The sequence below is a fragment of the Portunus trituberculatus genome, chromosome 13, assembly GCF_017591435.1.
Source record: "Portunus trituberculatus isolate SZX2019 chromosome 13, ASM1759143v1, whole genome shotgun sequence".
Classification (NCBI taxonomy): domain Eukaryota; kingdom Metazoa; phylum Arthropoda; class Malacostraca; order Decapoda; family Portunidae; genus Portunus; species Portunus trituberculatus.
In genome coordinates, this window is record NC_059267.1 from 3451575 (window position 1) to 3475238 (window position 23664).

The window sequence follows — 23664 nt, forward strand, 5'->3', positions numbered from 1 at the left end:
GGAAAGTAAGCTTTATAAGGGAGAAGTAACCGATGGCTTTCTCTTGTTCAAGGTTCCTGAAGCAGCATGATGAACACACAATGAGGCTGTGGTTCCTGTGGCCGCAGGAGGCTACCAATGTGCCGGCACAGGTGTTTGGCAAGTGTGGGTGTGTGGGCGGGTGTGCCTTCTTTGGAACCAACAGGAATGGACCCTCCTTCTTCAAGCCCTCCAAGCAGGACTTCTACAATGGGGTCAATGTGGCACAGTATGGGTGAGGAGACTGGCACTGTTCATGGTATTGTTTTCTGCAGTTCTCTAGATATGATACAGTGTGGCAAGTCATGCTCTGTGATCTTTTATTTTTCTGACTGATATATGCATGGTAGATGTGTTTCAGGTTTATGCTGCTTACTGTTTAAATTGGCAGGAGCAATGATCTTTGTATTCATGCAGGAAGAAACTTTTTTTTATGGTATGGGAAACTGGATTTATTAATGATGGCAATAATTATTAACATTTCTTTTTTCCTTTCCTGTCTTCTGGCATGTTCTTTATCCTGTTTGCTTCTTCAGAGTGAATGAGCCTGGTGAGAGTCCAGGTTATGGCCAGAGCATCCTGGATGAGGACCAGCTGGTGTTCCAGGCCGGGGCATACACCAAGCTTGCCTCCTCCCATTGTGATGCCCAGTCCTCATCCTCCTCCAGCAAGGACCACTATGCCCTTAGCTCTGGCTATGTCAAGAGTGCCTCCCCTGCCACCCCTGCCGATTCACATCACCGGGCCAACAGCTCCCTGCACCACGGTCCTGAGTCACACGTTCACGAACGCCTCAACCCACGCCATGGCTACCAGCGGGAGCTTTCTGTCACTAGTCACGACTCCAGCCCCCAGGTGACTGATTCTGATTCCAGGGGTGTCTCCAGTGCCCGGGAGACTTCCAAAGATGCAGTCCTGGGTGTCCCTGTAGGCCCCGACAGTCTTCCGACGCCAGGCAGCCTCTCGGACCTGCGGCGATCAGTTGACAATGTAAACACAGGACGCCAGAGCAAAATGCCATCAAGCCTTTCACTCCAGACCGAGTTGCCTCTCCATGCTGCCGGCGGCCACAAACTGTCAGGCGGCAGCATGCGGGAGTCCACGTCTCGGCAGTCCCTCGCCAGCCAGCACAGTTTGCTAGCTGTGGTGCAGCGAACCATCTCTGTTGGTAGTGAGACACAGTCTGAGGCATTTTTCTCAGCAGATGAAGATCAGGTCAGTAAGGTAATGGAGTCAACTTGTTCTACACATTGCTTTACTCCTTGTATTGTTGTTTATTTTTATTTCATATGTCTTTCTTCTCTTGCCCTCCTTTTTCTTACTCTTACTGTGTTGTTATTGTTCATAGGGTAGATAGTAGTTAGAAAAATGGTCATTACATCACATCAGTAACTTTCTAACTAATTCTAGTTTAAAAAATTTGCCTATGAAAGCTGCATTCCTTCTGTCAGTGAGTGGGTGAGTGGGTCACTGTGAAGTGTTGTGTTGTAATGTTAGCAATGAGATGCACATGTGGTGAGCTTGGATATGGAAGCTTGGTCAACAAATGATGGTTTATACTAGCAGTATGATATGAGGAACATAATTATGTACCCCTTGTTACAGATGACTGTGATTGGCAGCGGTGACGGCTCTCTGTCACGCATGTCCTCCCAGCAAAGCCTGCCTGTGGTGCCAGAAGACCAGCATGCCCCATCACAGCCCCACTCCCTGGAGAGTGAGACCTCCACACCCCCCACGCCCCACCATGACCCGTCAGCCCTCACACTCAGCTCCAACAGTTACTATAGGTGTGTGTTACAGAACATGTAGACAGTAAGACTCACAACACTGCCTGCCATCAGTATTACAGATTAGGGATTCTCAACCTGTATTCTGTGCCACAACAGCAGTGCCGATGATGGTCAGACCTGCTGCCCCAGCCAGAGCCACAGCAGACACAGTAGGAGTGAGAGCAACAGTAGCTGTAGCAGCAGTAGCAGTGGCAGCAACAGTCCTTGCCTGGACCACAGCCAAGCCTCTCTCATCCACTCCCACAGTTCAGAATCCCCTCATCCCTGGAAAGCTGACAGACCTGCTCGCTCCCGCAGGAAGGCTGACCGGATCAAGGTGAGCTCTCCAAATTTTGTGTAGGTAATCTTAATTCTTTCAACAGGTACAATGAATATAACAGTACTGACCATCCCAATACATTTATACACTGGAAGGATTCAGTGCATGACCTAACAAGGATGTCAGAGAGAAAGGTGCAGACAAACAAAGATGCAAACACAGCCAGTCATCCTCCCATCACCTTATCCTCGCCAGGCGGCTCTGGACTGCAGCGGTGACAGCAGCTCTGAGGTGGGCAGTGTGTCCAGCACCTCCTTCATCTCAGCACTGTCTTCCCAGGAGGACATTGCTCAGGTGGACCTTCACATGCAGCTCAACAAGCCCATCACCGAGTCCCCGCTGCTCATGTCCTCCTACATTAACCACATGACACAGGTGCTTGGAAGGTCTTTGCTTTGTCTGGGCCACCCCATTAGATATTGCTGGTATATAGGTAGACAGATAAAGGTCCATTGTGTTTTGCTCTCCATTTTTAGGGGCCACTGTGCATGGAATTGCTGACCATATTAGAGATAGAAAGAAGGGGTCTGCAGTGCTTTTTTTTCGTTTCCAATGCCCATATTTAGAAATTTCTTGCTTTCTCACCATGACAATTTTCCAAGGTCACAGAGGTGACTCCCCAAGTTTTCTAGACAGTTTCTCCTTTTAATATATTAGAAATCTTGCCAACCTATCACCAGAACCATATAAATACCCTTGAAAACACAAGATCTTCAACCAGAGCCTTTGGAAAGCAATGATGGGGAGAGAACAAAGTGTTTTTGAATATGGGCCTAAGTTTCTGGGCTCCCTAATATTGGATAGGATTGCTGGCATGGCATATAGATTGATAGATGTATGCTTGAGAAATTTAAAGTCCATTGTGTTTATATGAATCATAATTGCTGATAACCAAGCCTCCCCCATCCAGCTCCGATGCCTCAACTGGGACCACCCGATGCCCAGCTTTGACTCCACCCCAGGACAGCCTAACAAGTGCTACATTCCCGTGTTTGACAAGATCAGCGAGGGTTTCACTGCTATACGCATGGTGGAGGGCAACCGCCATGGCATACCCCGCTCTCCACCCCCACCCCCATCAGGCCGCACCCCTTCCCACCCCTACACCTGGGACACACCTCTCTTCACCTGGGGAGATGCTCAAGATGAACCAGCCCATGAAGACTCACAGGTAAGGCATGTGGTTATGTCTAGCATGTCTTTTTTTTTTATTCCTGTGTGTCAAGACTATTCCCTGGAGGCTGATGAGGCTAAGAGTGTGAATGCTGTGTACCAAGTGTGTGGTGCCTCGCTGCTAGCTTGATGTATAGATAGATAATATTTTTTCTCTACATTTTATTTTTATTTTCTCTCTTTACCAGAAAGCATACTTCATTCCTTCTTGTCTTTCCTACTGTAGCAGTTTATGAGATTGTATAGGATGTCATTTTAAGTTGTGGTGAGTGTCTGGGATGCCCTGTTAAGTATTAATTGTATTGAAATGTGTGTGTATGTTTCCTTAGGACACCATGGGAGGTATGCTGGAGGCCAACACCACCCGCACCACTGTTGTCATCAAGCTCAAGAAGGACGTGGACATCATGCTCTCCCCTATGGCCCTGGAGTCCGCCCAGCTTTTCCTGGAGGTAAGAGGGATGGTTTGAAAGGCTTGAAGGATGTCTCACTCATGGTGTGTAGGTGATGGACAGCTACCACCACCCATTCTAAGGACTTGCTATACAAAATTAGATGTTTTTATCCTTTTCTGGTGCTTTTATCTGTCTCTGTCATTGCAGACCAGTGAGTGTTGTGAAGGAATGAATGCAGGAGTGAACAGAGTAATGGGCTGGGTTAAAGATCATTATTCTAAGATTTGTTTTTATGATAGAGGAAAGTAGAGTGCCAGATAGTTGAGCTGCTGCCTTGGGTTGCACATCAGCCTCTTGTTTTAGGGTAACACAGTGTTACTCTGAATCATTATCACTCCTAGTCACAACCAGCTCATCCTGTGATAATAGCACTCGTCCACATCAAGAAACACCTGCAGTTGTAAAACATAGAAATGCTTAGGCCTAATGATAACCACAAGTTAATTATTTTGCTATGCTCATTGCTTGTGTGCAGGCCTTGACTCCAGTGATGGAGTCACTCCACCCACTCTCCATCGTCAACCATGCCCACATGAGGTCCCAATCAAGTGTGGCAGGACAAAACACCCTCAAAAAGAAGCGTTACATGTACTGGTCCAGGCTGAGGGACAAGAGGGTGGCAGGGACACCAGAGCAGTCTGCCGTCCTGAGCACCACCTACCAGGAGAGTTGCTTCCAGCAGATGCAAGGTCAAGTCACTGTGCCCAGGGTGAGCATGAGACACCTTTGTTATTGTGGTGTGCAGGACTTATGGAGTGTGTGTGTGTGTGTGTGTGTGTGTGTGTGTGTGTGTGTGTGTGTGTGTGTGTGTGTGTGTGTGTGTGTAATTCACTGTTTGATCTGCTGCAGTCTCTGACGAGACAGCCAGACGTTACCCTACGGAACGAGCTCAGAGCTCATTGTTTCCGATCTTCGGATAGGCCTGAGACCAGGCACACACCACACACCGGGACAACAAGGTCACAACTCCTCGATTTACATCCTGTACCTACTCACTGTTAGGTGAACAGGGGCTACACGTGAAAGGAGACACACCCAAATATCTCCATCCGGCAGGGGAATCGAACCCCGGTCATCTGGCTTGTGAAGCCAGCGCTCTAACCACTGAGCTACTGGGCTGTGTAATTCACTGTTTGATCTGCTGCAGTCTCTGACGAGACAGCCAGACGTTACTCTACGGAGCGAGCTCAGAGCTCATTATTTCCGATCTTCGGATAGGCCTGAGACCAGGCACACACCACACACCGGGACAACAAGGTCACAACTCCTCGATTTACATCCCGTACCTACTCACTGCTAGGTGAACAGGGGCTCTACACGTGAAAGGAGACACACCCAAATATCTCCACCCGGCCGGGGAATCGAACCCCGGTCCTCTGGCTTGTGAAGCCAGCGCTCTAACCACTGAGCTACTGGGCCATGTGTGTGTGTGTGTGTGTGTGTGTGTGTGTGTGTAAAAGTAATGGTAGGCTTATCATTTTTTTATGTGTGTGTTTTGTAATTGTAGCTTATAAGTGGTAATCTATTATTGTTTTTTTTAAGGTAAATGATGTTGATTGTGGCTGGGATTGAATCTTGTCATGAGTTCTGAGGTAATCTTTGTTCTCTGTCCCTGCCAGGTGAACGTTACATTACTGCAGGCATCTGTGGTGGAGGAGATAATTTCTTTCTCTGCCCTGGACAACATTCGAGACCTCACCTGTGTATCCCTCTTCTCTGTCTGCCTGGATAATGTCAGTCTCCAGTTCTATTCTGGTCACCAATCCAAGAAGTCAGTCCAAATGTACATGAGGAATCCACATGATCCTGTCATGCAAAAGAAGGTGAGATGTGTAATATTTTCCCTTCACAACTATTATACAATGAGTGAGTATCTGAATAGACACTCAGGGCTGAGTCCTGGAGCTCTTGTCAGTAGCTTGTTAATGTGTCCACTGAAAAACTTCATTTAGTTAACACATGTATACTTCTCCCCAGGGCAAGTCAAAGACCCGTCAGGCTGTTGATCTCTTGGCTGAACCAGTATATATAGAGACCTCGGAGCGGCAGCAGGAGGAGAACATGGTGTCTGTGGACGTGAACAAAGTACATGTGCAGCTGAGGCGTTTGAAGAATGAGAGCGCCCTGCTGAAGGATGCCAGTGTGACTGCCATACCCAACCACAGGTCCAAGGTGAGGCTGCTGCTCTGCAGCGTTGCTCACATGAAAGACACACTGATTCACTGGTGAAAAAATATATATGATAAAGAACAAAGATATATAAAGTCTATCTGTAGTATCTGTCAGACATCAGTTTATTTATTAATTAGTGTTATGTGATTGATTCATAATTATTTTCCAAGGGTAGTTGCTTGATCTCTTCATGTTATTTATGTGTAGGTCTTGTTCATGTTCCGGCGGTGTCCCCGAGGAGAGGATGGGGAGAATGGGGGTGGTGTGGGAACACCCGTCATGGAGGATGACCGCATGGGGTTCATCATGTTCGAGGCAGGCCTGGAGACCATGGCTCTTAGGTATGGCTACACAGGACAGCTGCAGTGTGTGTTTAAACATTTGACCAAAATTTCAGAGTAGAAGGATAAATAGAGAGAGGAGACTGTCTGGTGCCACCATTACTATTTCATATTGAGTCAATTATTTTGTTTTTTTGTTGTGTATCCTTCAAACATGCATAACTATGGTCTTAAGGATATATGAATATCTTCACCAGAGCTGTGAAAAGGAAGGGGTTTGGGCAGCAGGCAGAGGGCAGCGGAAAGCATGACGGGGGCATCACCTGTGGTCCGAACTGCCCCACCACATCAGCAGGCAGTGGTGGTGGGCCCAGCAGCAGTTCTGGCCCGGGTACTGCAGGCACAGCAGAGCCACAGAGGACAGGCTCGGAGATTCGGCGGGAGCCTTCAGACCGCCAATGCTCAGCCTCAGTCTCCCAAGTGTCCAATATGTCCACCCACTCAGGTGTCCACCACTCCACATCCTCAGGCAATGGCAGCATCAAGGATCTGCCCCACAACCAGGTAGTCTGTCCTTATTATGCCATCAAGCTTCCTCAGAGACTACCTGTTTGTCTACATGTGTTTATGTGTATTTTTCTAATGCTAAAGTCTTTCTAAATACTTCAGATGTATTAATAGGCAGCTGCAGTTTTTTAAGTGTTTGTGATATATGGGTTATGATACTTAGAAGAGCTGTGACTTCCAGAGCAAAAGTGACAAACGTGACATCACTTCCTTCGTGGTGGAGCTGCAGACTGTCTGGTTCAACTTTGCGGCACCGCCGCACACCCCTATCACCAAGAAGATTGACTACACACGGTGAGATAACACCTTCACTGTTTTTTTCATCTCAGCCGTGCATAACACCTCTTGAGCTCTTGCAATCTTTTATGATATGTTGCTTAATGTTTCAGAAGAATACATTAGAAAGCGAGAGTATATGTAAGTACTGAGTCTAAAATAGGTACAGAGAGAGCTAGAGAGAGTGATTAACTACATATCACCTGATAGATTGGACTGGAACCTTCTGAGTACTGCCTCGCCATCCATCAACGCGTGGATGAATCCAAGTGACAGGCTAACAGTGGCAGTGATCCACTTCCTCCATGCATCGGAGAGTCGCCGCCTTGGTGTGATGGCGTCCCTCATGGCAGAGGCGCTTGATGTGCAGAGCATCCATGTCCCTATCAAGGTATGGCCCTTGTATCAAACCACTTCTTGATTTTTCTTTATTTGCAAGTACTTAAAAACTTTTTATTTATAGGTTAGTCAGCAAGTCAGTTTATTGATTAAGTTATCACTCACTCTGTACATCCTTCAGGCAAGCAGTCAGAATAATGAGTGTTAGTCAGTCAGTCAGTCATTCAGTCAATGAGTTCAAGGCAGTCAATATATTGATTGCTCTCATTACCCCCAGAACAAGTATGTGAAGCTGATGCCACTGAGCCAGACGCTGCAGGAGGACCCTTCGTGCCAGCTATGCAATGTGCTGCGCCGCTATTTGCTGCAATCTTCCTCCCGCACCATTGAGGCCAACCTGCTGCCCCCACACCTGCCCAAGTTGGCCACACTTAGACAGGTAGGTGACAGCAACTGCTTTACACACCCATTGCCTTCATATCGGTATTATTAACAACAAAGCTATGTTGGTATGATTTATTTCTTTGTTCACTTGTGCTTTTCATGTAAGAAGGATTCTTGTCTATTGAAGTGCCAGTACCAACAGAATATAGTCAAAGAAAGATTGTTCAAAGTGTGTTGCATCTTCCTGGCAGGGTGTGGTGGTGCTGAGTCGCCAGTGGAAGAATGCCCTGTACATGCCACTGCTCATGGAACAAACCTTCAGGAACAAACAGACCCGTCCTGCCTTCACTTTCAAGTGAGTTAAAAATACATCCTGGTGTGTGTTTGTATGTGTGTGTGTGTGTGTGTGTGTAGGCATGCATGTATGTGTGTGTGTTTGTTTGGGCTTATAGGTAGGTTAAAATTGCAGTAACATATAGTTTGGTTATCTTATCTTAGACTGGTTTAGACAAGTTTAGGTAAAGGATATACACTAACATTTTTTTTTCACACATCTCCCATTGTCTCCTTTGCTACTGGACAATTGGTAGATATACATTTTCTCATCTTAGCACACAGCCACTTGTGACATCTGTTTTGCTGCAATTTACTCTAATGTATGTTTTTCCTTTTTTTTTTTTTCCCCTCTCTCATGCAATGCTTGACTGCCACCTTTTTGTGATGTGGTGTATATCACTTATGGTCTCGTATAGCAAGAATTCACACACACTATTCCACATACACCTGCAAAGGGACAGGATTGTTGGCCTTCCATTCCTACCAAGCTGGGTAGTGACAATTCCTTGACCTACATTTTGTACTTTCTGTCTTTTTTGGTGAACAGACAGTGCAGTGTGAAAGGAAACAAATCCAATTTGTTTATGCCTGGCTGAAGGTTTGAACACTGAAGCATGCTGGCAGCTACACCCATGGGTTGACATCATCAATTTATTATTTGTTGATTGTATTCGTTGACATAATTGATTTCCTTTTAGAGTTTGTCCATGATGCATCCTGTGCCTGCAGGTCTCACGCTCCACCAGAAGGCCGCTCCACTCCAAAGTTTGACCAAACCTTTGTGACCAGCGAAGTCACTGACGAGAAGACAACCCTGTTGGAGGCTGAGGGAGGCTCTCTGCACTCCCACCCACCCCATGGTGAGTTTCTCTTTTCTCACTAATTATTTTTATTTATTCAATAAGAGATAGCCTATGATAGTATATTTGTCTTCACACACACACACACACACACACACGCCCGGTAGCTCAGTGGTTAGAGCGCTGGCTTCACAAGCCAGAGGACCGAGGTTCGATTCCCTGGCCGGGTGGAGATATTTGGGTGTGTCTCCTTTCACGTGTAGCCCCTGTTCACCTAGCAGTGAGTAGGTACGGGATGTAAATCGAGGAGTTGTGACCTTGTTGTCCCGGTGTGTGGTGTGTGCCTGGTCTCAGGCCTATCCGAAGATCGGAAATAATGAGCTCTGAGCTCGTTCCGTAGGGTAACGTCTGGCTGTCTCGTCAGAGACTGCAGCAGATCAAACAGTGAATTACACACACACACACACACACACACACAGTCAAAATACAAGATTCTAATAGTATATTAAAATTGTATCACAAAAGATGTTTTTATTTGTTGTAGCTCATAAAATATCCTAATGTGAAGATGTAGACTACTTATATGTTCTATGAAATGAGCCTGTGTCATGAAATCTCATTGGTGTGGCTCTATGACTCACCAGTTCCCAGTGTCATCAGATACATGTAGTATCTCCTTTTCTCAGACTCAGAAGGAAGTGGCACACTGTGTGGGGAGGATGTGACTGACGGCGTGATGAGCTCAGAGTCCACGCAGCTGCCGCCACGTAAGACCCTGCCCTCCTACCCTCCACGCTCCTCTCGAGCTTCAGTCATCCTTCCCGTCCTCAACACTGCATTTGAGTCTCCGGCGAGGTGAATTGTTGGCCACTTGATAAGGCTATATATTTGTATATTCATGTGTATGTGTGAATACATTAGAATGCAGTAGAATTTACATGGAATTTACTACTCAAAACTTTCCTTCTATATATAAAAAAAATATTTTGCCTTTAATTTTGTTATACTTTCCTTTGTACCTTTTAAACATTATGGCTTTACAGGTTCCAGTTTCCAAAAATTGGTGGTGGCTTTGGAGGCCACATATTCCATCGTGGTGGTGGCCATCAGCAGCAGCAGCAGCAGCAGCAGCAGCAGCAGCAGCAGCAGCAGCAACAACAACAACAACAACAACAACAACAACAACAACAACAACAGCAGCAGCAGCAGCAACAACAGCAGCAGCAACAAGCACAACAGCAGCAGGTGCGAAGTGGGCCAACAACAGTAGTGGCAGCTACAACAGTTGGGGACAACCGTAGTGGTGGCAGTCACAGCTCTGGCCTGGACCAAGCCTCCTCCTCCTCCAGCACGGATGGAGGGGTGGGATCCGGCATGGCCACCCCAGGCCGCCCTACAGCCATCACCTGTGAGAAGGACCATGAGAATCTGTACAACTGGATGGTGCGGCAGCAAGAGTATGCACACGCCTCAGACACCACTCATCCCACTGTGACTTTCCCCAAGGTCTGTCTGTTATTTTAGCGCCCTCTCCTCCTCTGTGATGGGAGAGAGCACATTCCCATATACATACTCTCTTAATTCTCTTACTCATCTCATGCTTGCTCTTCATAAGCATGTCGTGCAGATATTGATGATTCTGGTTAATTCTTCTTTCAAAAACATTCACTTCAACAAGGGTGTCTTCACAGCGTGGAGATGAGCTTCCCCTGCTGAGTGATGGGGAGAGTGAGCGCCAGGAACACCCACCCATGAGGGATTTTGGCAGTGTTCCTGAACCTCCACACAGCGCCCACTTCCTGGAGGCCCACGTCATCTTTGAGCCAGTTCTGACGGCCATTGGAGTCATCACACAGCAGGTGATGGATTAGCTAACATTGTGTTGATCTAAGGAGAGGAAGGCAGGCTTGTTGATTAGTAAGGTGAACTGGTTAGTATATAACAGAATTGTCATGCTGAAGCCATAGTATTTTCTTTTCAGTATAAAGAACTGGAACTTAAATGGTATTTCTGTTTACTGTTAGGTGAATGGTGGGGCACTGGAGCAGCTGGGATCCAATGTGTCCATCACGGGAAGTGTGGAGACACTACGAGTAGACATCATTGAGTCCGAGGCCTCCAAACTCAACCGCAAGAAGAGAAAGACAGGCCTTCACGCAGGTAACACAGACGACACATCCTCAGGGGACACCTGTGAAGCAGAGGGTAGGTAGAGAGTATTGGTGAGGGTGGTGTGGACCCTCGCCTGCCTGCCTCCCTCACCTGCCCAAACTGTCACCTTCTGGCCCCTCAGTGCAGCTGCTGTGCCACAGAGGGCTGCTTCATGCTCAGTGTCTCCACCAGTGCCTCCAAAGCTCTGACAAGTTTAGAGCAGTGCTTTCATCTTCCATGATGCACTTTGAAATGCTGCTTATTGTTGACTGGTGTCATGGTTCTTCATGTTGCAATAGTCCACAATAGTGCTGGTACACAAACAATGTGTGCTTATCACATTTCCATTTCTTTGTGCTTCATTCTGGTAATGGGATAATACATAAATCAGAATAGATATGCTTATTACTAGTGAACAGTGTAAGGATTCAGAAAATGCATTTCACCACAAAATTATAGATGCCAATAATACAATAGAAGGATAGCAAGGATTTCATTTGGTGGTGTGAGGAATATGCTGCACTCTGAGACTGACAGAGGTGTGGTGCATGTACTGCACCTGCCACATCTGTGTCTGCCTTCAGACCACCTTTGCTCTGTGCTGTATCCATTTCTTGGGACCCACTCAGTGGTGTCCACTTGACTATACAGTCTTTGGGTCTCCATAGGAAACCTTCACTCTAGCTCCTGATAAAGCTATTCTCTCTCAGCCCACCACTACAATGCCTGCCTGGCCCCTTCTGGTCACCATTCTGCCACTGAAGCTTTATTAATGCAGACTTTCTGAACACAGCCATATGCTAAAGTGCAATAATGCTTTATTAGGAAAATCATATTAGGATTCAATTATTAAAAGAATGTGTTTACGGCACCCACAGGCAAGTTTTTCCTGGATATAGGGAGTGAGGTGCCAGCTTTCCTTTGTGAACACGTTGGATTGGAGATTGACGTCAGCAAGGTAACGGATGACTCCCGGGAATGGGTCAACCACCAGCCAACACTTTTTGTGTCCCGCAGTGCCCTCAAGCAGCACACCTCCACCATGGTGCACTTCTCCCTCAATGTCAACTACATCGCCCAGCAAGTAAGTCATACACTTGGATGCAATACCTTGGAAGTGTTGTCTTCTGCCATTGCTCCTTTTCCTACATATCAATACTTGTATATATTTGACAAACAAGGCTCTGCTATCATTTACTCATATGTTCCCAGGTGAACATGCCACTATTGAGACTCCTGCACCAGATCAGCTCCATGTACCAGAATGCCCGGGCAACACAGATTGGGCTCCGTGAGCAGAGACCAACACGAGGCAAGGACAACAACCTGCCCACACATCACAAGGAAGGCTCCTACTCAGGTGTGGCATTGGGAGACACTGGAAAATGTTCATATGCATTTTATTTATTACTTCTAAGAATATTTATGCATGTGATTGTAGGAAAATAATCACCAAACCATTGTGAATATTGGGGCTATCTTTTCCTTGTCTTTATACACTATTATAAGATAGAGGAATATAATCCTTAGAGAATAAATCCTCATCACTATGCAAATCCTACAAATAAGCTCCATCTCCACAGAGCTGCATGAGGGGGAGTATAAGGGTAATGAGTACAGCCTGAGCATCAGTGAGGAGCAGGCCACAGTGTCCTCCCTGGCAGGCATCAAGGGACCGCGTGGCTCAGTGGTGTCTTCCCTCTCTGCCCGGATCTCACCTCCCCCACTCACCTCCAGGACAAACCGTCCTCAGAGTTTTGCTCAGAGGCTGCGCTCCTCCACCAAGATGAGCAAAGGCAAGGTGTTTGGGCTTTTGTTGTGGTTCAGTGCTGTGTTTGCTGTTCTTGTGCTGACCAAAAGTAAATCTTGCTTCATGAATGTTCTGAGTTATGAATGGGATATTATTGTTATTTGCTCTCATGTATTACTATAAGATTCACATAAGAAGTATCTAAGAATTGCATAAAGTATTAAATCATGCATGGGCTAAAATTCATTATCTATATTTTTCCCAACTTAAAGGTTTTCAGTTTATGAGTATTTTTTTAATCATAACTTATTTCTGATTTGAGAATCAACTGTATTTTGTTTTCCTGTAACTTATTTATTTATGGCTTAAGTGCAATATGATATGATACAACTGGGAAAATATCATGAACAGCTACACGTAAGAGTCTATCATCATTGTTTAGCCCTTTACTTGGTGTTGGGGATGGACCTATTGTGGTAATACCAATGTTAATGGTGGTGATAATGCAACCCTCTGGCAGGGTACACTAACTTAGGAGCTGAAAGAGGCACAGGCAGCCCACTCTTTAGCATCAGTATGAGTGGCTCTGGACTGGAAGGAGCCACCATCTGTTCCTCTGACAAGTCACCTCTCCTGGGTGCACCTGAGGCCCCCACACCCCCAGTTGCAGCCACAGCCACCCCCAAGTGTTGGCGGAACATCTACTACCTCTTGGACCTGTACACCACCACTCCAGAAACCAAGACAGTGCAGCAGAGGTGAGGCAGCAGTTTTACTAAATGGTTTCACATTTCAGTGTCAGTCCATCTTTAATTTTTCAACTATGTCAGTCTTTGTCTCCACAGCCTCACCCCCCTTCTGGAACTTTTGTCAAAGAGGTGACTATAGCAAAGATGTGCTGGCATCTATTCTGGTTCTAGCATTCTCACATTGTATAAGTTGACTTATGTCCTCTTCTCTAGCTTGCTTTGCTTCTCCTATTCTGTGTCTTCTAGTTCCAGTGTTCCTTTGTCATGCTATTCCATTACATTAAGCTTTCCAAACTAATGTATTATCTTTGAACCATTGCTGTTCCAGGCCTTATATCCTGCATAGAAGGAATCAGAACACACAAGAGTTCTGGTTGTTAGTGTGAGAAAGTTGCTACAGATCTTATTTTGTTATATTGAAAAATTAGTGTTCATGTAAGCTATTGAAATCTATTGTTTAAAGGAATACTACTTTGTGTTTTGGTGCAGATCTTCAGTGACTGGTGACGCCTCAGATGGGTACAAGGGAAGCCGCAAGTATGACATCTTGAAGGAGAGCAAGGCAACGGACATTGAGGCTGGCCCACCCTCCCCTGTTGTCACCATGCCTCCTGTTGTGGCTGACAAATCAAAGGAGTTGGGTAAGGAAAAGACCATAAAGATTTACAATAGTGAATCTGTCATTGAAATAGAAGGTTCATGATCTCAGTTGATCAGAGAGAGCAATAACAACAAAAGAACACCACTTTCCAGGGTTGATATCAGGAGAAAGGACTCCATTTGTGGTGTTTGGTCTGGCTAAGATCCACAAAACCAAGCTGCTGGCCACTCTAAGTGGACTCAAACTGGAGGCAGAGATGAATGCTGTTCACTCATCCCTCACTTTCAGGTAGGAGCAAGAGAGAGAGAGAGAGAGAGAGCAAAGAAATATTACGTAAACAAACTAGTTGCTTAAATTCTTGTCATCTGAAGTTGCTATGGTCACAATTATCCATAGATGCTCTCTTGCTGTTTTCATGACATGGCTTCTTGCTCTTGTCTGACTGACAGACCAACACTGTCACATTTCAGGGAGAAGGTGCGAGGAGCAAAGACAGCAGCCAGGGCTCAGCGCACCACGTCTGAACTCACCCACACAGGCCACATCGGGGACACCATGATTGTGCTCCTGGAAGGCATTGCTCCCAACCAGCAGTGAGTGGCTGGAGGGACTCATAGCCACTTACAATCCTTATGATCAATTAGTATTTTGGATTGGAATAATAAAATTGTATGGAGTTTAAGAAATGAAAAAAATGTCAGACTTTGTTGTCAGTTATTTGATTAGTTGGTATAAATCAGTCACTCATTCAGCTGACAGATGTGTATGTGTGTGTTTAAGCATCCATAATAGATAAAGAAAGTAAATAATGCCATACAACAGCCAATCATTTATATATATGTTTATGTGTTTGTGTGCAGGACGGTGGTGAGGGTGACAATTGGCAAGAGTCAAGGCCTGTACACCAGCCTGTCCCGCAAGACCAAGGCCAAGAACAGCGCACTCATCACCATCGGAGACGTCCACGTTGACATCCCACAGCACCCGGTGATCCTGCACGACATGATGACTCGCAGCAGCAAGCAGCTCTCCTCTACCCTTATGGTGAGTCACACACACACACACACACACACACACGCATAGTGTAGTGGTTAGCATGCTTGGCTCACAACCGAGTGGGTCCGGGTTCGAGTCCCAGGAAGCGGTGAGGCAAATGGGCAAGCCATCTTAATGTGTAGCCCCTGTTCACCTAACAGTAAGTAAATAGGTATGGGATGTAACTTGAGGGGTTGTGGCTTCGCTTTCCTGGTGTTTGGAGTGTGTATTGTGGTGTCAATCCTACCCAAAGATCAGTCTATGAGCTGGGTGACCAGCAGGCAATTGAGGTGAATTACACACACACACACACACACACACACACACACACACACACACACACACACACACACACACACACACACACACACACACACACACAAAGCTAGTCAACTGTTTTGTCCTTCTTTAAGTCCCCTGCTCATGACCAGTCTCTTTTTCAACACCTCAGGAGCTGCGTGTGGCTCGGCCCACCGCGCGCCTCAACCGTGGAGCCACAACAGATGAGCCAGACACCAACGTCTCCCCTCGGCCGCCCCAGGAACCACCAGGAGTTCAGGAACCCATCCCGCCTGAGTCTCTCCTTCACCCCCTTGTTATTGAATTCTCCATCCTTCTTCAGGTGATTATTGGCAATTATTCCCATTTTGAAAGTTGTTTAGGTCATTTTATATTGGTGATAATTTATTCCTGGTGTTTTATGTGTGTTTCATTACTTAATTCAATTTTATTGTGCCTGTTTTACAATTTAGTCTTTTCAATCAGTATTCATAACCCTCTTTTTATTTTTATCTAAGGGTAAAACTGGCCAAGGGTAAAAAAAAAAAAAAAAAAAAGAAAGACCCACCACTTGGTTGCCAATCCCCTACAGGTTCAAAAGGGTTATCACATATGTGTGTGATTGTGTTTGTGTGCATTTCAGAGCCTCTGCATCCAGGCGGCATTGCTCCCCTCCCTGCAGGCACAGTACCGCATGGAGCAGGTGTCCAGTCTTGGCTTCACAGGGGCCAAGGCAAAGTTCAGTGTTCACCTTCCAACGCACCACCTCTCCTTCTCCACACGACTGCAGGACCTGGTAGGGAGAGAGAGAGAGAGAGAGAGAGAGAGAGAGAGAGAGAGAGAGAAACAATTCCAATATGACAAACAATAACTATGTAACACCAATCTCTGAGCTCCATTAACTGTATACAATTGGTCTCACTGCCACCACAGCCCAGCGACACACACCTGCCCTCATCTGCCAGCATCCAGCTTCCCCAGGTGCATGTAGAGGCTGAGCTGATCCAGGATAGTGACACACACTCCGATCCACATGCAGGTAAACATTAGATCTGCCTACCTAATCTTTCCTTCATCATCATTATTGGTATTGTCATCATACTATTGACCACCTTGTTTTTCCTTGTGGAGTTGGATAGTTTACATAAGGCAGGGACAATGAGAGTCTTTTAAGTTGGTTCTTTTTGGTTTTCTTTTATTTATAAGTTAGGTTTCTTTATTTCATTTATTCGTATGTTTACCATTAAGATTATTTGTACCATCTATGATCAATACTGGGACACATTTCTTGCCATGAGTTTTGGGTGTGATTAAACGATTTTATTTACACTAGTAAGGTTATATGGAAGTTGGAAGGTTAATGGTCCAGAATCTTCACTATTTTAATATATGAGGTTCTGAAGCTGTATAAAATTGCCTAATAGTAACCTGAATAAATATGAAGACATGTCATGGTGCTGAAGGAGTTAAGGTGGAAATTCGTTAATTTGGTCAAAAAAATTGAAAAATTGGAAACTTGGTACTTGGGTTCGTCTCTGGAGAGGGAAGCCATGGCCAAAGTTGCCAGGCACATAACGCACTGCTTACCTGGTAATGGCGGGTTTAAAGGGCCGGCCCTTTCAATACCCAAGCGTGCATACGCCCCTTTTTCTTCTAGTCTTTGTTTTGCTTGTATTTATTATTTTTTTTGGAGCTGTTTTATTTATTTTTGCGTGATGTACGATAGTTTAGTATCAGGCAGTGAGGGTGAGGAAGACGCTACTCCCTCAGTACCAATCGATACAGCCTTAGGGTGCGCGTGCGTGCAGCCTACCTGTTGATCGTATTTTACACGTGTTGGGTTCCCAAATTGTGACAATGCCACGTGTAAGGCCATGATGTAACATGGCCTGAAACTATCTAAACAGCCACTACCAGCCTCCAAGCAGTTGTCAAGGGATTATGTAAGTACATATCTGAGTTTGGTACATATTGGAGTGAGTTATTTTTTTTTTTTTATACCATGTGGGCTTTTCACGGAATTTATGGGCTAAAGGGGATACTTTTAGGGTACCTCCTATCTTAAAGCCCACCTGCTAGGAAACCGTTGCCCAGTGAGGAAGCGAGTTATGTGGGGGTTTTGAAGATGTTCACAGAAAAATGCGTTTTTCTCGACTTTCAGTTTTTCAGCATATACTGTTGAATAACTTTTTCAGTAATTGGTCAATTTCAAAATTTTTGCAGCAAAATGATCAACAACCTCATCTTAACAAATGCTAGCATGATAATGCATGAACTCACTCAAATAAATTTACAACAGGCTTATAAACTCAAATTTTTGATGAAAAAAAGGTAACAATTTGGCGTGTAATGAAATTGTTATAACATAGGTTATGTGTATGCCGATGCTAACATTTATTTGTTGTTATGTATATTATATGTGGTTAAGAGGAAATTGCCACACTGTTATTAGTTTTGATTTTATAATGGTATTTTGAATTATTTTCTTATCGCCGAAAAAATATTTATTGCAAAAAAACTACGCCACATTTGTGTACCAAATTAACACTGAAGACGTACACCATAAACGTACACCTTGTGTATAAATATTATTGAATTCGGTGAAAAAATAACAATGGGAGAGCCAAAAAACCGATATTGATATCGAGTCATCGAATTACCACCTTAAGGATACGTTAAGGGAAGTGTTTGAGGTTCATTATCCATTGCTCTCTCTTCTCAGTGTGTCTTTTGGCCAGCTCTTGATTCTTTGGTTTGTGTTTCCCTCGCAGCAGTGACAGATGGCATGGTGCTGCGGGAAGGAAACTACCTGAGTGCTGTGGCTGAGATTGGTGCCCTAGAACACAGCCTCACCACAGACCTTCTCAACCACCTCGTCTTTGTGCAAAAAGTGTTCATGAAGGTACAGCACACTTTGCACTTTAAGAGTCTGTCTGTATTTATCTGGCTGTGTTATGTCGAGCCACACTTTTATTCATTAAGTTGATTTTTACTTCTTACCTGTTTCAAATATCTGCTTTTAATTGAGCATTTGTATTTATCATTCATTTAGCAACTTGTTTTTCTGTTCTCCCACTACAACTTTTTTACATCTTCTGGTGATGCATGTTCTATTTTGGAATTAGGAAAATCAACAATACTCCCACAGGTATTTAAGGTTTTTCTTGGACAATAACTTTTTGGTGCATCTGAAGGTGTGGTCTTTCCCTCATATGTGCAGGAGGTGAATGAGGTGGTGCAGAAGATGGCAGGAGGCGACAAGCCAGTACCACTGTGGACTGAGGAAGGGCCCAGCCATGTCTCACCACCCAGCAGGCTGCTCTTCACCCTCCAGCTGCGTCTCAAGGTACAACAGTGTCATGTGAAATACTGTGGTTACTAGAGCATAATGTGACATATATTTACATTTGGTCTATTTATTTACTCATTTGTTCTTTATCCAGAACTTAATTCTATTTGTGGTGGTTGTAGGGGATCATCATCACTGCCACCACCCCTACCCAGTCTGCTGTGCGGCTGGAGACTGGTGTGGTGGAGCTGCAGCTGAGCAATAGGGTGGAGAACATCAGCCGCCCCTTGCGTACCACAGACCCCACACAGCCCATGAAGATATTCGGCAAGGCTCAGGTGAGGCGGAAGGAAGGAGGAAGTTTTCTTTTTTGTTTTATTAAGCTCATTTTGAATGTCTGAGATGCATCCTATTTTGAATTCCCTTTAAGATTCTATTGATGTATTAATTATTATTCTTAGTCACATCTTTATAGCAAATAAACTAAACTTGGTCCTCGTCACTGCTGCCTCCTTTCCTTACTACAGGTGGACATCAATGTGGCTCTTGGTCAGCTGCTCAGGAATGACATGTTTGAGGAAGCTGAGCCAGAGTTCCAGCAGCTGGCCTTCTTCCGCACCAGGATATGTGAGTTTATCCACTGGCATGGTTTGGCTGTGGTGCTGTGGCTGTGTTTATAGTGTGGCCCTTTGTCCAACACACCAGACACTATATAGATCTTGTAAAATGAACCAGTAGTATGTACAATAGTTTCCAGTCCGTTTTACTTGTATTTTATGGGTAATTTATTTAGCTGTTTTAGTATAGAAATCACTACATTGTTTTCTACAATTTTGTTTCAGGTTTGCGCAATGCCCTATACAATGAGATGCTGAGTGTTGGGGAGGAGGGGGAGGTGGTGCTGATCACGCTGACCCGGCCACTGGTGTGCGTGCAACCTGTGGCTGTGGACAGAGCCGTGCTGGTGTGGCTCAACTACAAGAATGCCTATGAGTACTGGAGTGAACAGAGAGCCTCCCTCAATAAGGTGTGTGTGTGTCCACCACCTACATCACCATATAGCTAAATACATTATAGAGATAATTTTTTCTGCCTTTTCCTCTGTATACATATTGGCCAAGGACTAAGAAAAAAAAAAGAAAAATCCACTGAATTGCTATTTACTGAAAAAGCACCACATTTCTTCACTCTCCAGGAAGTGCTTACAGCCACCCAACAGGTGTTTGAGAAGGTGCCTCAGTTCTCCTCCCTGTCCTCAGCTGCTCACATCACCAATAATGTGTTCCTGCAACTCACAGTGGATGACATCGGCATATGTTTGCCTCTCAACCCTTGTCGAACGGTGAGGAGTGTTGTGGTGTGTGTGACAACTTGATGATGTCTACAGTGGATTTAGTCTAGACATACTTAAAGAAACATTGGTGGAATTTGTCCTAAAGTTATGCCTTTCCCCTATGTATCAGTCACTTGTAATAGATTTACTTACAACCATTATTCTTCATATGTATCAGGCGCACAAACGTGTATCAACTTTTTCTGTAAGAGTTATGTGTCTAAGACTAACACATTGGTGTATGCCACCATCCCACCTGAAGGTCAGCCACCAAGTAGACTCCACTGAGACTCGGGATGCCCTGGTGGTCACCCTGGAAAGCACCATTATCTCAGCCTGCAACTCGGGCTCCCTGGTGTGCAAGGCTCGCTTCAAGGGTTTCTGCATGCGCTTTGCCCCGGAGTTTGAGACAAGCTTGGACGACTGGAAGCCTGACTTCAAGGACCACATCAACCTGTGTACAGTGTCAGAAGGCACCTATGAGGTCTGCAGTCGCACAGTAGCCGGACATTTGGAAAAGGGTGAGTGTTGTGTGGGCAGAGAAAGAAAGATGTAACTTCAGAAGTTTTTCTGATTCTGCAATTGGTATTAAGACATAGAACATTAAGAGCTTTGATTCAATCTTATAAACGCACAATAGATAAATACGCACCTCATTACCTAATCTCATGTCACCCACAGCAGAGAATGCCAAGTGGCTCCTCAATGTGCAGTGGCAGATGGAGGGAGTGGACTTGCACCTGGATGTCAACATTGGCAAGCACCTGAGTGCCCTGGCACGCACCCTCACCATGTTGACTGGTGCCCCAGACACCGCCGGGCCCCAGGGCACTTATGACTCAGATGACGACGGGGACCACAGTGAACACAACACCTCACAGGTTAATCATGCACACCTGTGTCTTTCGCTGCTAAACCTCTTGTATCTCCTTTCTTTTCCCAAGTTATTATTATTATTATTATTATTATTATTATTATTATTATTATTATTATTATTATTATTATTATTATCAGGGTTTGTATCTTTACATTTTTATGTCACATTGTTTAGTCTCCTTCAGTCACTCACTTCCGTTTAATCTTTTCCCTCACAACAGCAAGAGTCGGCTGCTCTACGGAGGCAGCCCACCGTTAATGAAAGTCTGCCGGCCTTTGTGTTTGACGCCACCCTGGATGCCCGGCAGCGAGCCAAGCTGCTGGAGATTGAGATGAATGAACAGGCAAAGACTGTCAATGATCTCAAGTCCCTGGGAGCGTCAGCCTCCACCATCGAGCAGGAGATGCGTCGCCTTCAGGAGCTGGAGGCCTTGGTGTTCCATGACTTTCGACGTGACGTGATCAAGAAACTACGGCGGCAGAGCGTAAAGGCTACTTCCATGAAGGACCGGCTGGGTCTGGGCCCCAAGTCCCATCTCAGGTCCAAGAGCTTCAGAGTTCCCTCGCCCACCATTGAAGTGAAGGAGCCTCCACTGTAAGCTATGAGATATTGTGTTACAATCTTTCTGAGCTGTTTTGTATAGGTGAATTTATGGACATTGGATTTTCAAATATTCAAAGTTCCAAATAAGATGATTAAGGCACCATCACTTAGAATGTTAGTATGTTCCAGTTTACTGATCCTATCTTTGTGTCTCAGGAGTGGAGGAAGCCGTGGCAGCAATGAACAAGGCTCCATCAGTGTGGATAGCTCTCCGTGTCATGCCACCAATGATACCTCTGCCCAGAAGGTCAAATTCATGGACAGGTCTCAGGGGTGAGTTGTGAGGTCCCTTTACTTAGTGTGTGATGAACCATTGTGTTGCAAGTAGTGTTGAAAATTTGTTTATAGAAGAAATTTGTTCTTAAATTTTCATGTTTGGTTTGCTTGATGTTATTGTTATAGTTTGGCATCACTAGCATCACTAGCATCACTAGCATCACTAATTTTTAGTTATAAATTAGAAATATAAGAATGAGTTTAGATATGAATGAATTCTTCCTCTGTTCTCTGTGCTTTTTATGCATGCAGTGTAATACTGTATAATTCCATTTAACTAAATAACATCCTTGTTTGAATCATTATGACCACATTCCACACAATATTCCATATGCAACTTAACTACTGGAGATTCTTTTGTGCATTTTTATTTTTATTTTTATTTTATTTTTTATTTTTATTTTTTTGCAAGATTATTTATTATTACACTTCATTAGTTAAAGCTGAAAAGCTGAATGTTAGTTTTATTATTATATATTTTAATCTTTAAAGTTTCTGTTAACCTTTTCACTTTATAACATAGATACCTTACTAGATCAGTAATGATATATTTTTACATGTTGAGATTTTTCATAATAAATACTTTTTATCTTGAACAATTTTTAAGTAAAAAAAACAAAGTTGAGTCTTAGCTACATCTAGATTAAAATACTTTAATGATTTTCATATTAGTAACCCTGTACCAGTATTCAGTGCAGTGTTTCCCCAGCTTCTGCATACAAATAGTTTAGATCTTAGTATGGCTGTAGTAGACAACAAACAAACTCACCAATAGCTTGCATCATTCCATGAGCACATTGTGCTGACCAGGACAAGTAAGGAGCTGATGTGTGCTGCCTCACCCTCACCCTTGCACTGTTTACCAACCAGACGGCACCTCTCCTTCACCAGTGGATCCTCTGACTCCTACCCCATGGACGACTTGGACAACAGTGATGTCTTCCCTGGCACTCCTGCTCACCAGCGCACACCAACCCCCACTAATGGGTCCGATCCAGAGACTGAAACCATCACCATTACTAACCTGAGGTGTGTGTGTGTGTGTGTGTGTTTCACTGTTTGATCTGCTGCAGTCTCTGACGAGACAGCCAGACGTTACCCTACGGAATGAGCTCAGAGCTCATTATTTCCGATCTTCGGATAGGCCTGAGACCAGGCACACACCACACACCGGGACAACAAGGTCACAACTCCTCGATTTACATCCCGTACCTACTCACTGCTAGGTGAACAGGGGCTACACGTGAAAGGAGACACACCCAAATATCTCCACCCAGCCGTGGAATCGAACCCCGATCCTCTGGCTTGTGAAGCCAGCGCTCTAACCACTGAGTTACTGTGTGTGTGTGTGTGTGTGTGTGTGTGTGTGTGTGTGTGTGTGTGTGTGCTTACAAATACAGTGTATATCAGAGTGAAATGGAGTAAGAATAGCATTTAAGCAGTTAAAGTAATGATCCCATGTACTTGTGACTGTGATTAAATGGTAGTATTAAATCCCATCGCAGCAACGACAACATGGAGAGCTCAGTGCCACGGAGTGTTGGTGGGCTGGAGGGCCTGGTGAATGTACTAGACCAGCCACCCTACCAGCGGCCAGGTGCAGGAGGTGTCAAGGGAGCAGGGGACAGTGGCAGCACCCCAGGGACAGCCACAGCACCTCTCTCCAGTCATTCCAGTGCACACAGCTCAGGTGGGAAGCCTTAGTCAAGCTCTCAGCCATAGTCATTGCTCTCGACCTCTTGCAGTGGACACATCTTATTCTACAGGATTTATTAACCCTATGGTAATTTTTTGGTGGCTGTTCACTC

General features: G+C 44.9%; 1 protein-coding gene across 19 annotated transcripts in view; it reads left to right on the forward strand.

Annotated features, from left to right (window-relative positions):
* LOC123503120 (transmembrane protein KIAA1109-like) overlaps window positions 1–23664 on the forward strand; it is a 50024-nt gene that overhangs the window by 11588 nt on the left and 14772 nt on the right. For 7 of the 19 annotated variants that reach the window (XM_045252565.1, XM_045252549.1, XM_045252556.1 and 4 more), the window contains exons 22-65: window positions 53–253; window positions 555–1242; window positions 1624–1808; window positions 1908–2127; window positions 2326–2505; window positions 3041–3301; window positions 3633–3755; window positions 4234–4467; window positions 5378–5581; window positions 5736–5930; window positions 6138–6271; window positions 6469–6775; window positions 6960–7072; window positions 7265–7445; window positions 7671–7832; window positions 8029–8132; window positions 8843–8973; window positions 9600–9768; window positions 9957–10419; window positions 10605–10772; window positions 10938–11118; window positions 11943–12148; window positions 12277–12424; window positions 12648–12860; window positions 13335–13572; window positions 14053–14204; window positions 14317–14452; window positions 14614–14757; window positions 15025–15208; window positions 15651–15821; window positions 16122–16274; window positions 16412–16517; window positions 18250–18380; window positions 18699–18824; window positions 18950–19105; window positions 19295–19394; window positions 19610–19794; window positions 19963–20109; window positions 20363–20621; window positions 20782–20981; window positions 21198–21571; window positions 21737–21853; window positions 22727–22885; window positions 23362–23546. In XM_045252565.1, the coding sequence (XP_045108500.1) occupies window positions 53–253; window positions 555–1242; window positions 1624–1808; window positions 1908–2127; window positions 2326–2505; window positions 3041–3301; window positions 3633–3755; window positions 4234–4467; window positions 5378–5581; window positions 5736–5930; window positions 6138–6271; window positions 6469–6775; window positions 6960–7072; window positions 7265–7445; window positions 7671–7832; window positions 8029–8132; window positions 8843–8973; window positions 9600–9768; window positions 9957–10419; window positions 10605–10772; window positions 10938–11118; window positions 11943–12148; window positions 12277–12424; window positions 12648–12860; window positions 13335–13572; window positions 14053–14204; window positions 14317–14452; window positions 14614–14757; window positions 15025–15208; window positions 15651–15821; window positions 16122–16274; window positions 16412–16517; window positions 18250–18380; window positions 18699–18824; window positions 18950–19105; window positions 19295–19394; window positions 19610–19794; window positions 19963–20109; window positions 20363–20621; window positions 20782–20981; window positions 21198–21571; window positions 21737–21853; window positions 22727–22885; window positions 23362–23546 (8594 nt within the window). The remainder of the gene's footprint in view (window positions 1–52; window positions 254–554; window positions 1243–1623; window positions 1809–1907; window positions 2128–2325; window positions 2506–3040; window positions 3302–3632; window positions 3756–4233; window positions 4468–5377; window positions 5582–5735; window positions 5931–6137; window positions 6272–6468; window positions 6776–6959; window positions 7073–7264; window positions 7446–7670; window positions 7833–8028; window positions 8133–8842; window positions 8974–9599; window positions 9769–9956; window positions 10420–10604; window positions 10773–10937; window positions 11119–11942; window positions 12149–12276; window positions 12425–12647; window positions 12861–13334; window positions 13573–14052; window positions 14205–14316; window positions 14453–14613; window positions 14758–15024; window positions 15209–15650; window positions 15822–16121; window positions 16275–16411; window positions 16518–18249; window positions 18381–18698; window positions 18825–18949; window positions 19106–19294; window positions 19395–19609; window positions 19795–19962; window positions 20110–20362; window positions 20622–20781; window positions 20982–21197; window positions 21572–21736; window positions 21854–22726; window positions 22886–23361; window positions 23547–23664) is intronic. The other 12 variants (XM_045252552.1, XM_045252568.1, XM_045252559.1 and 9 more) reach the window with 11 other exon arrangements.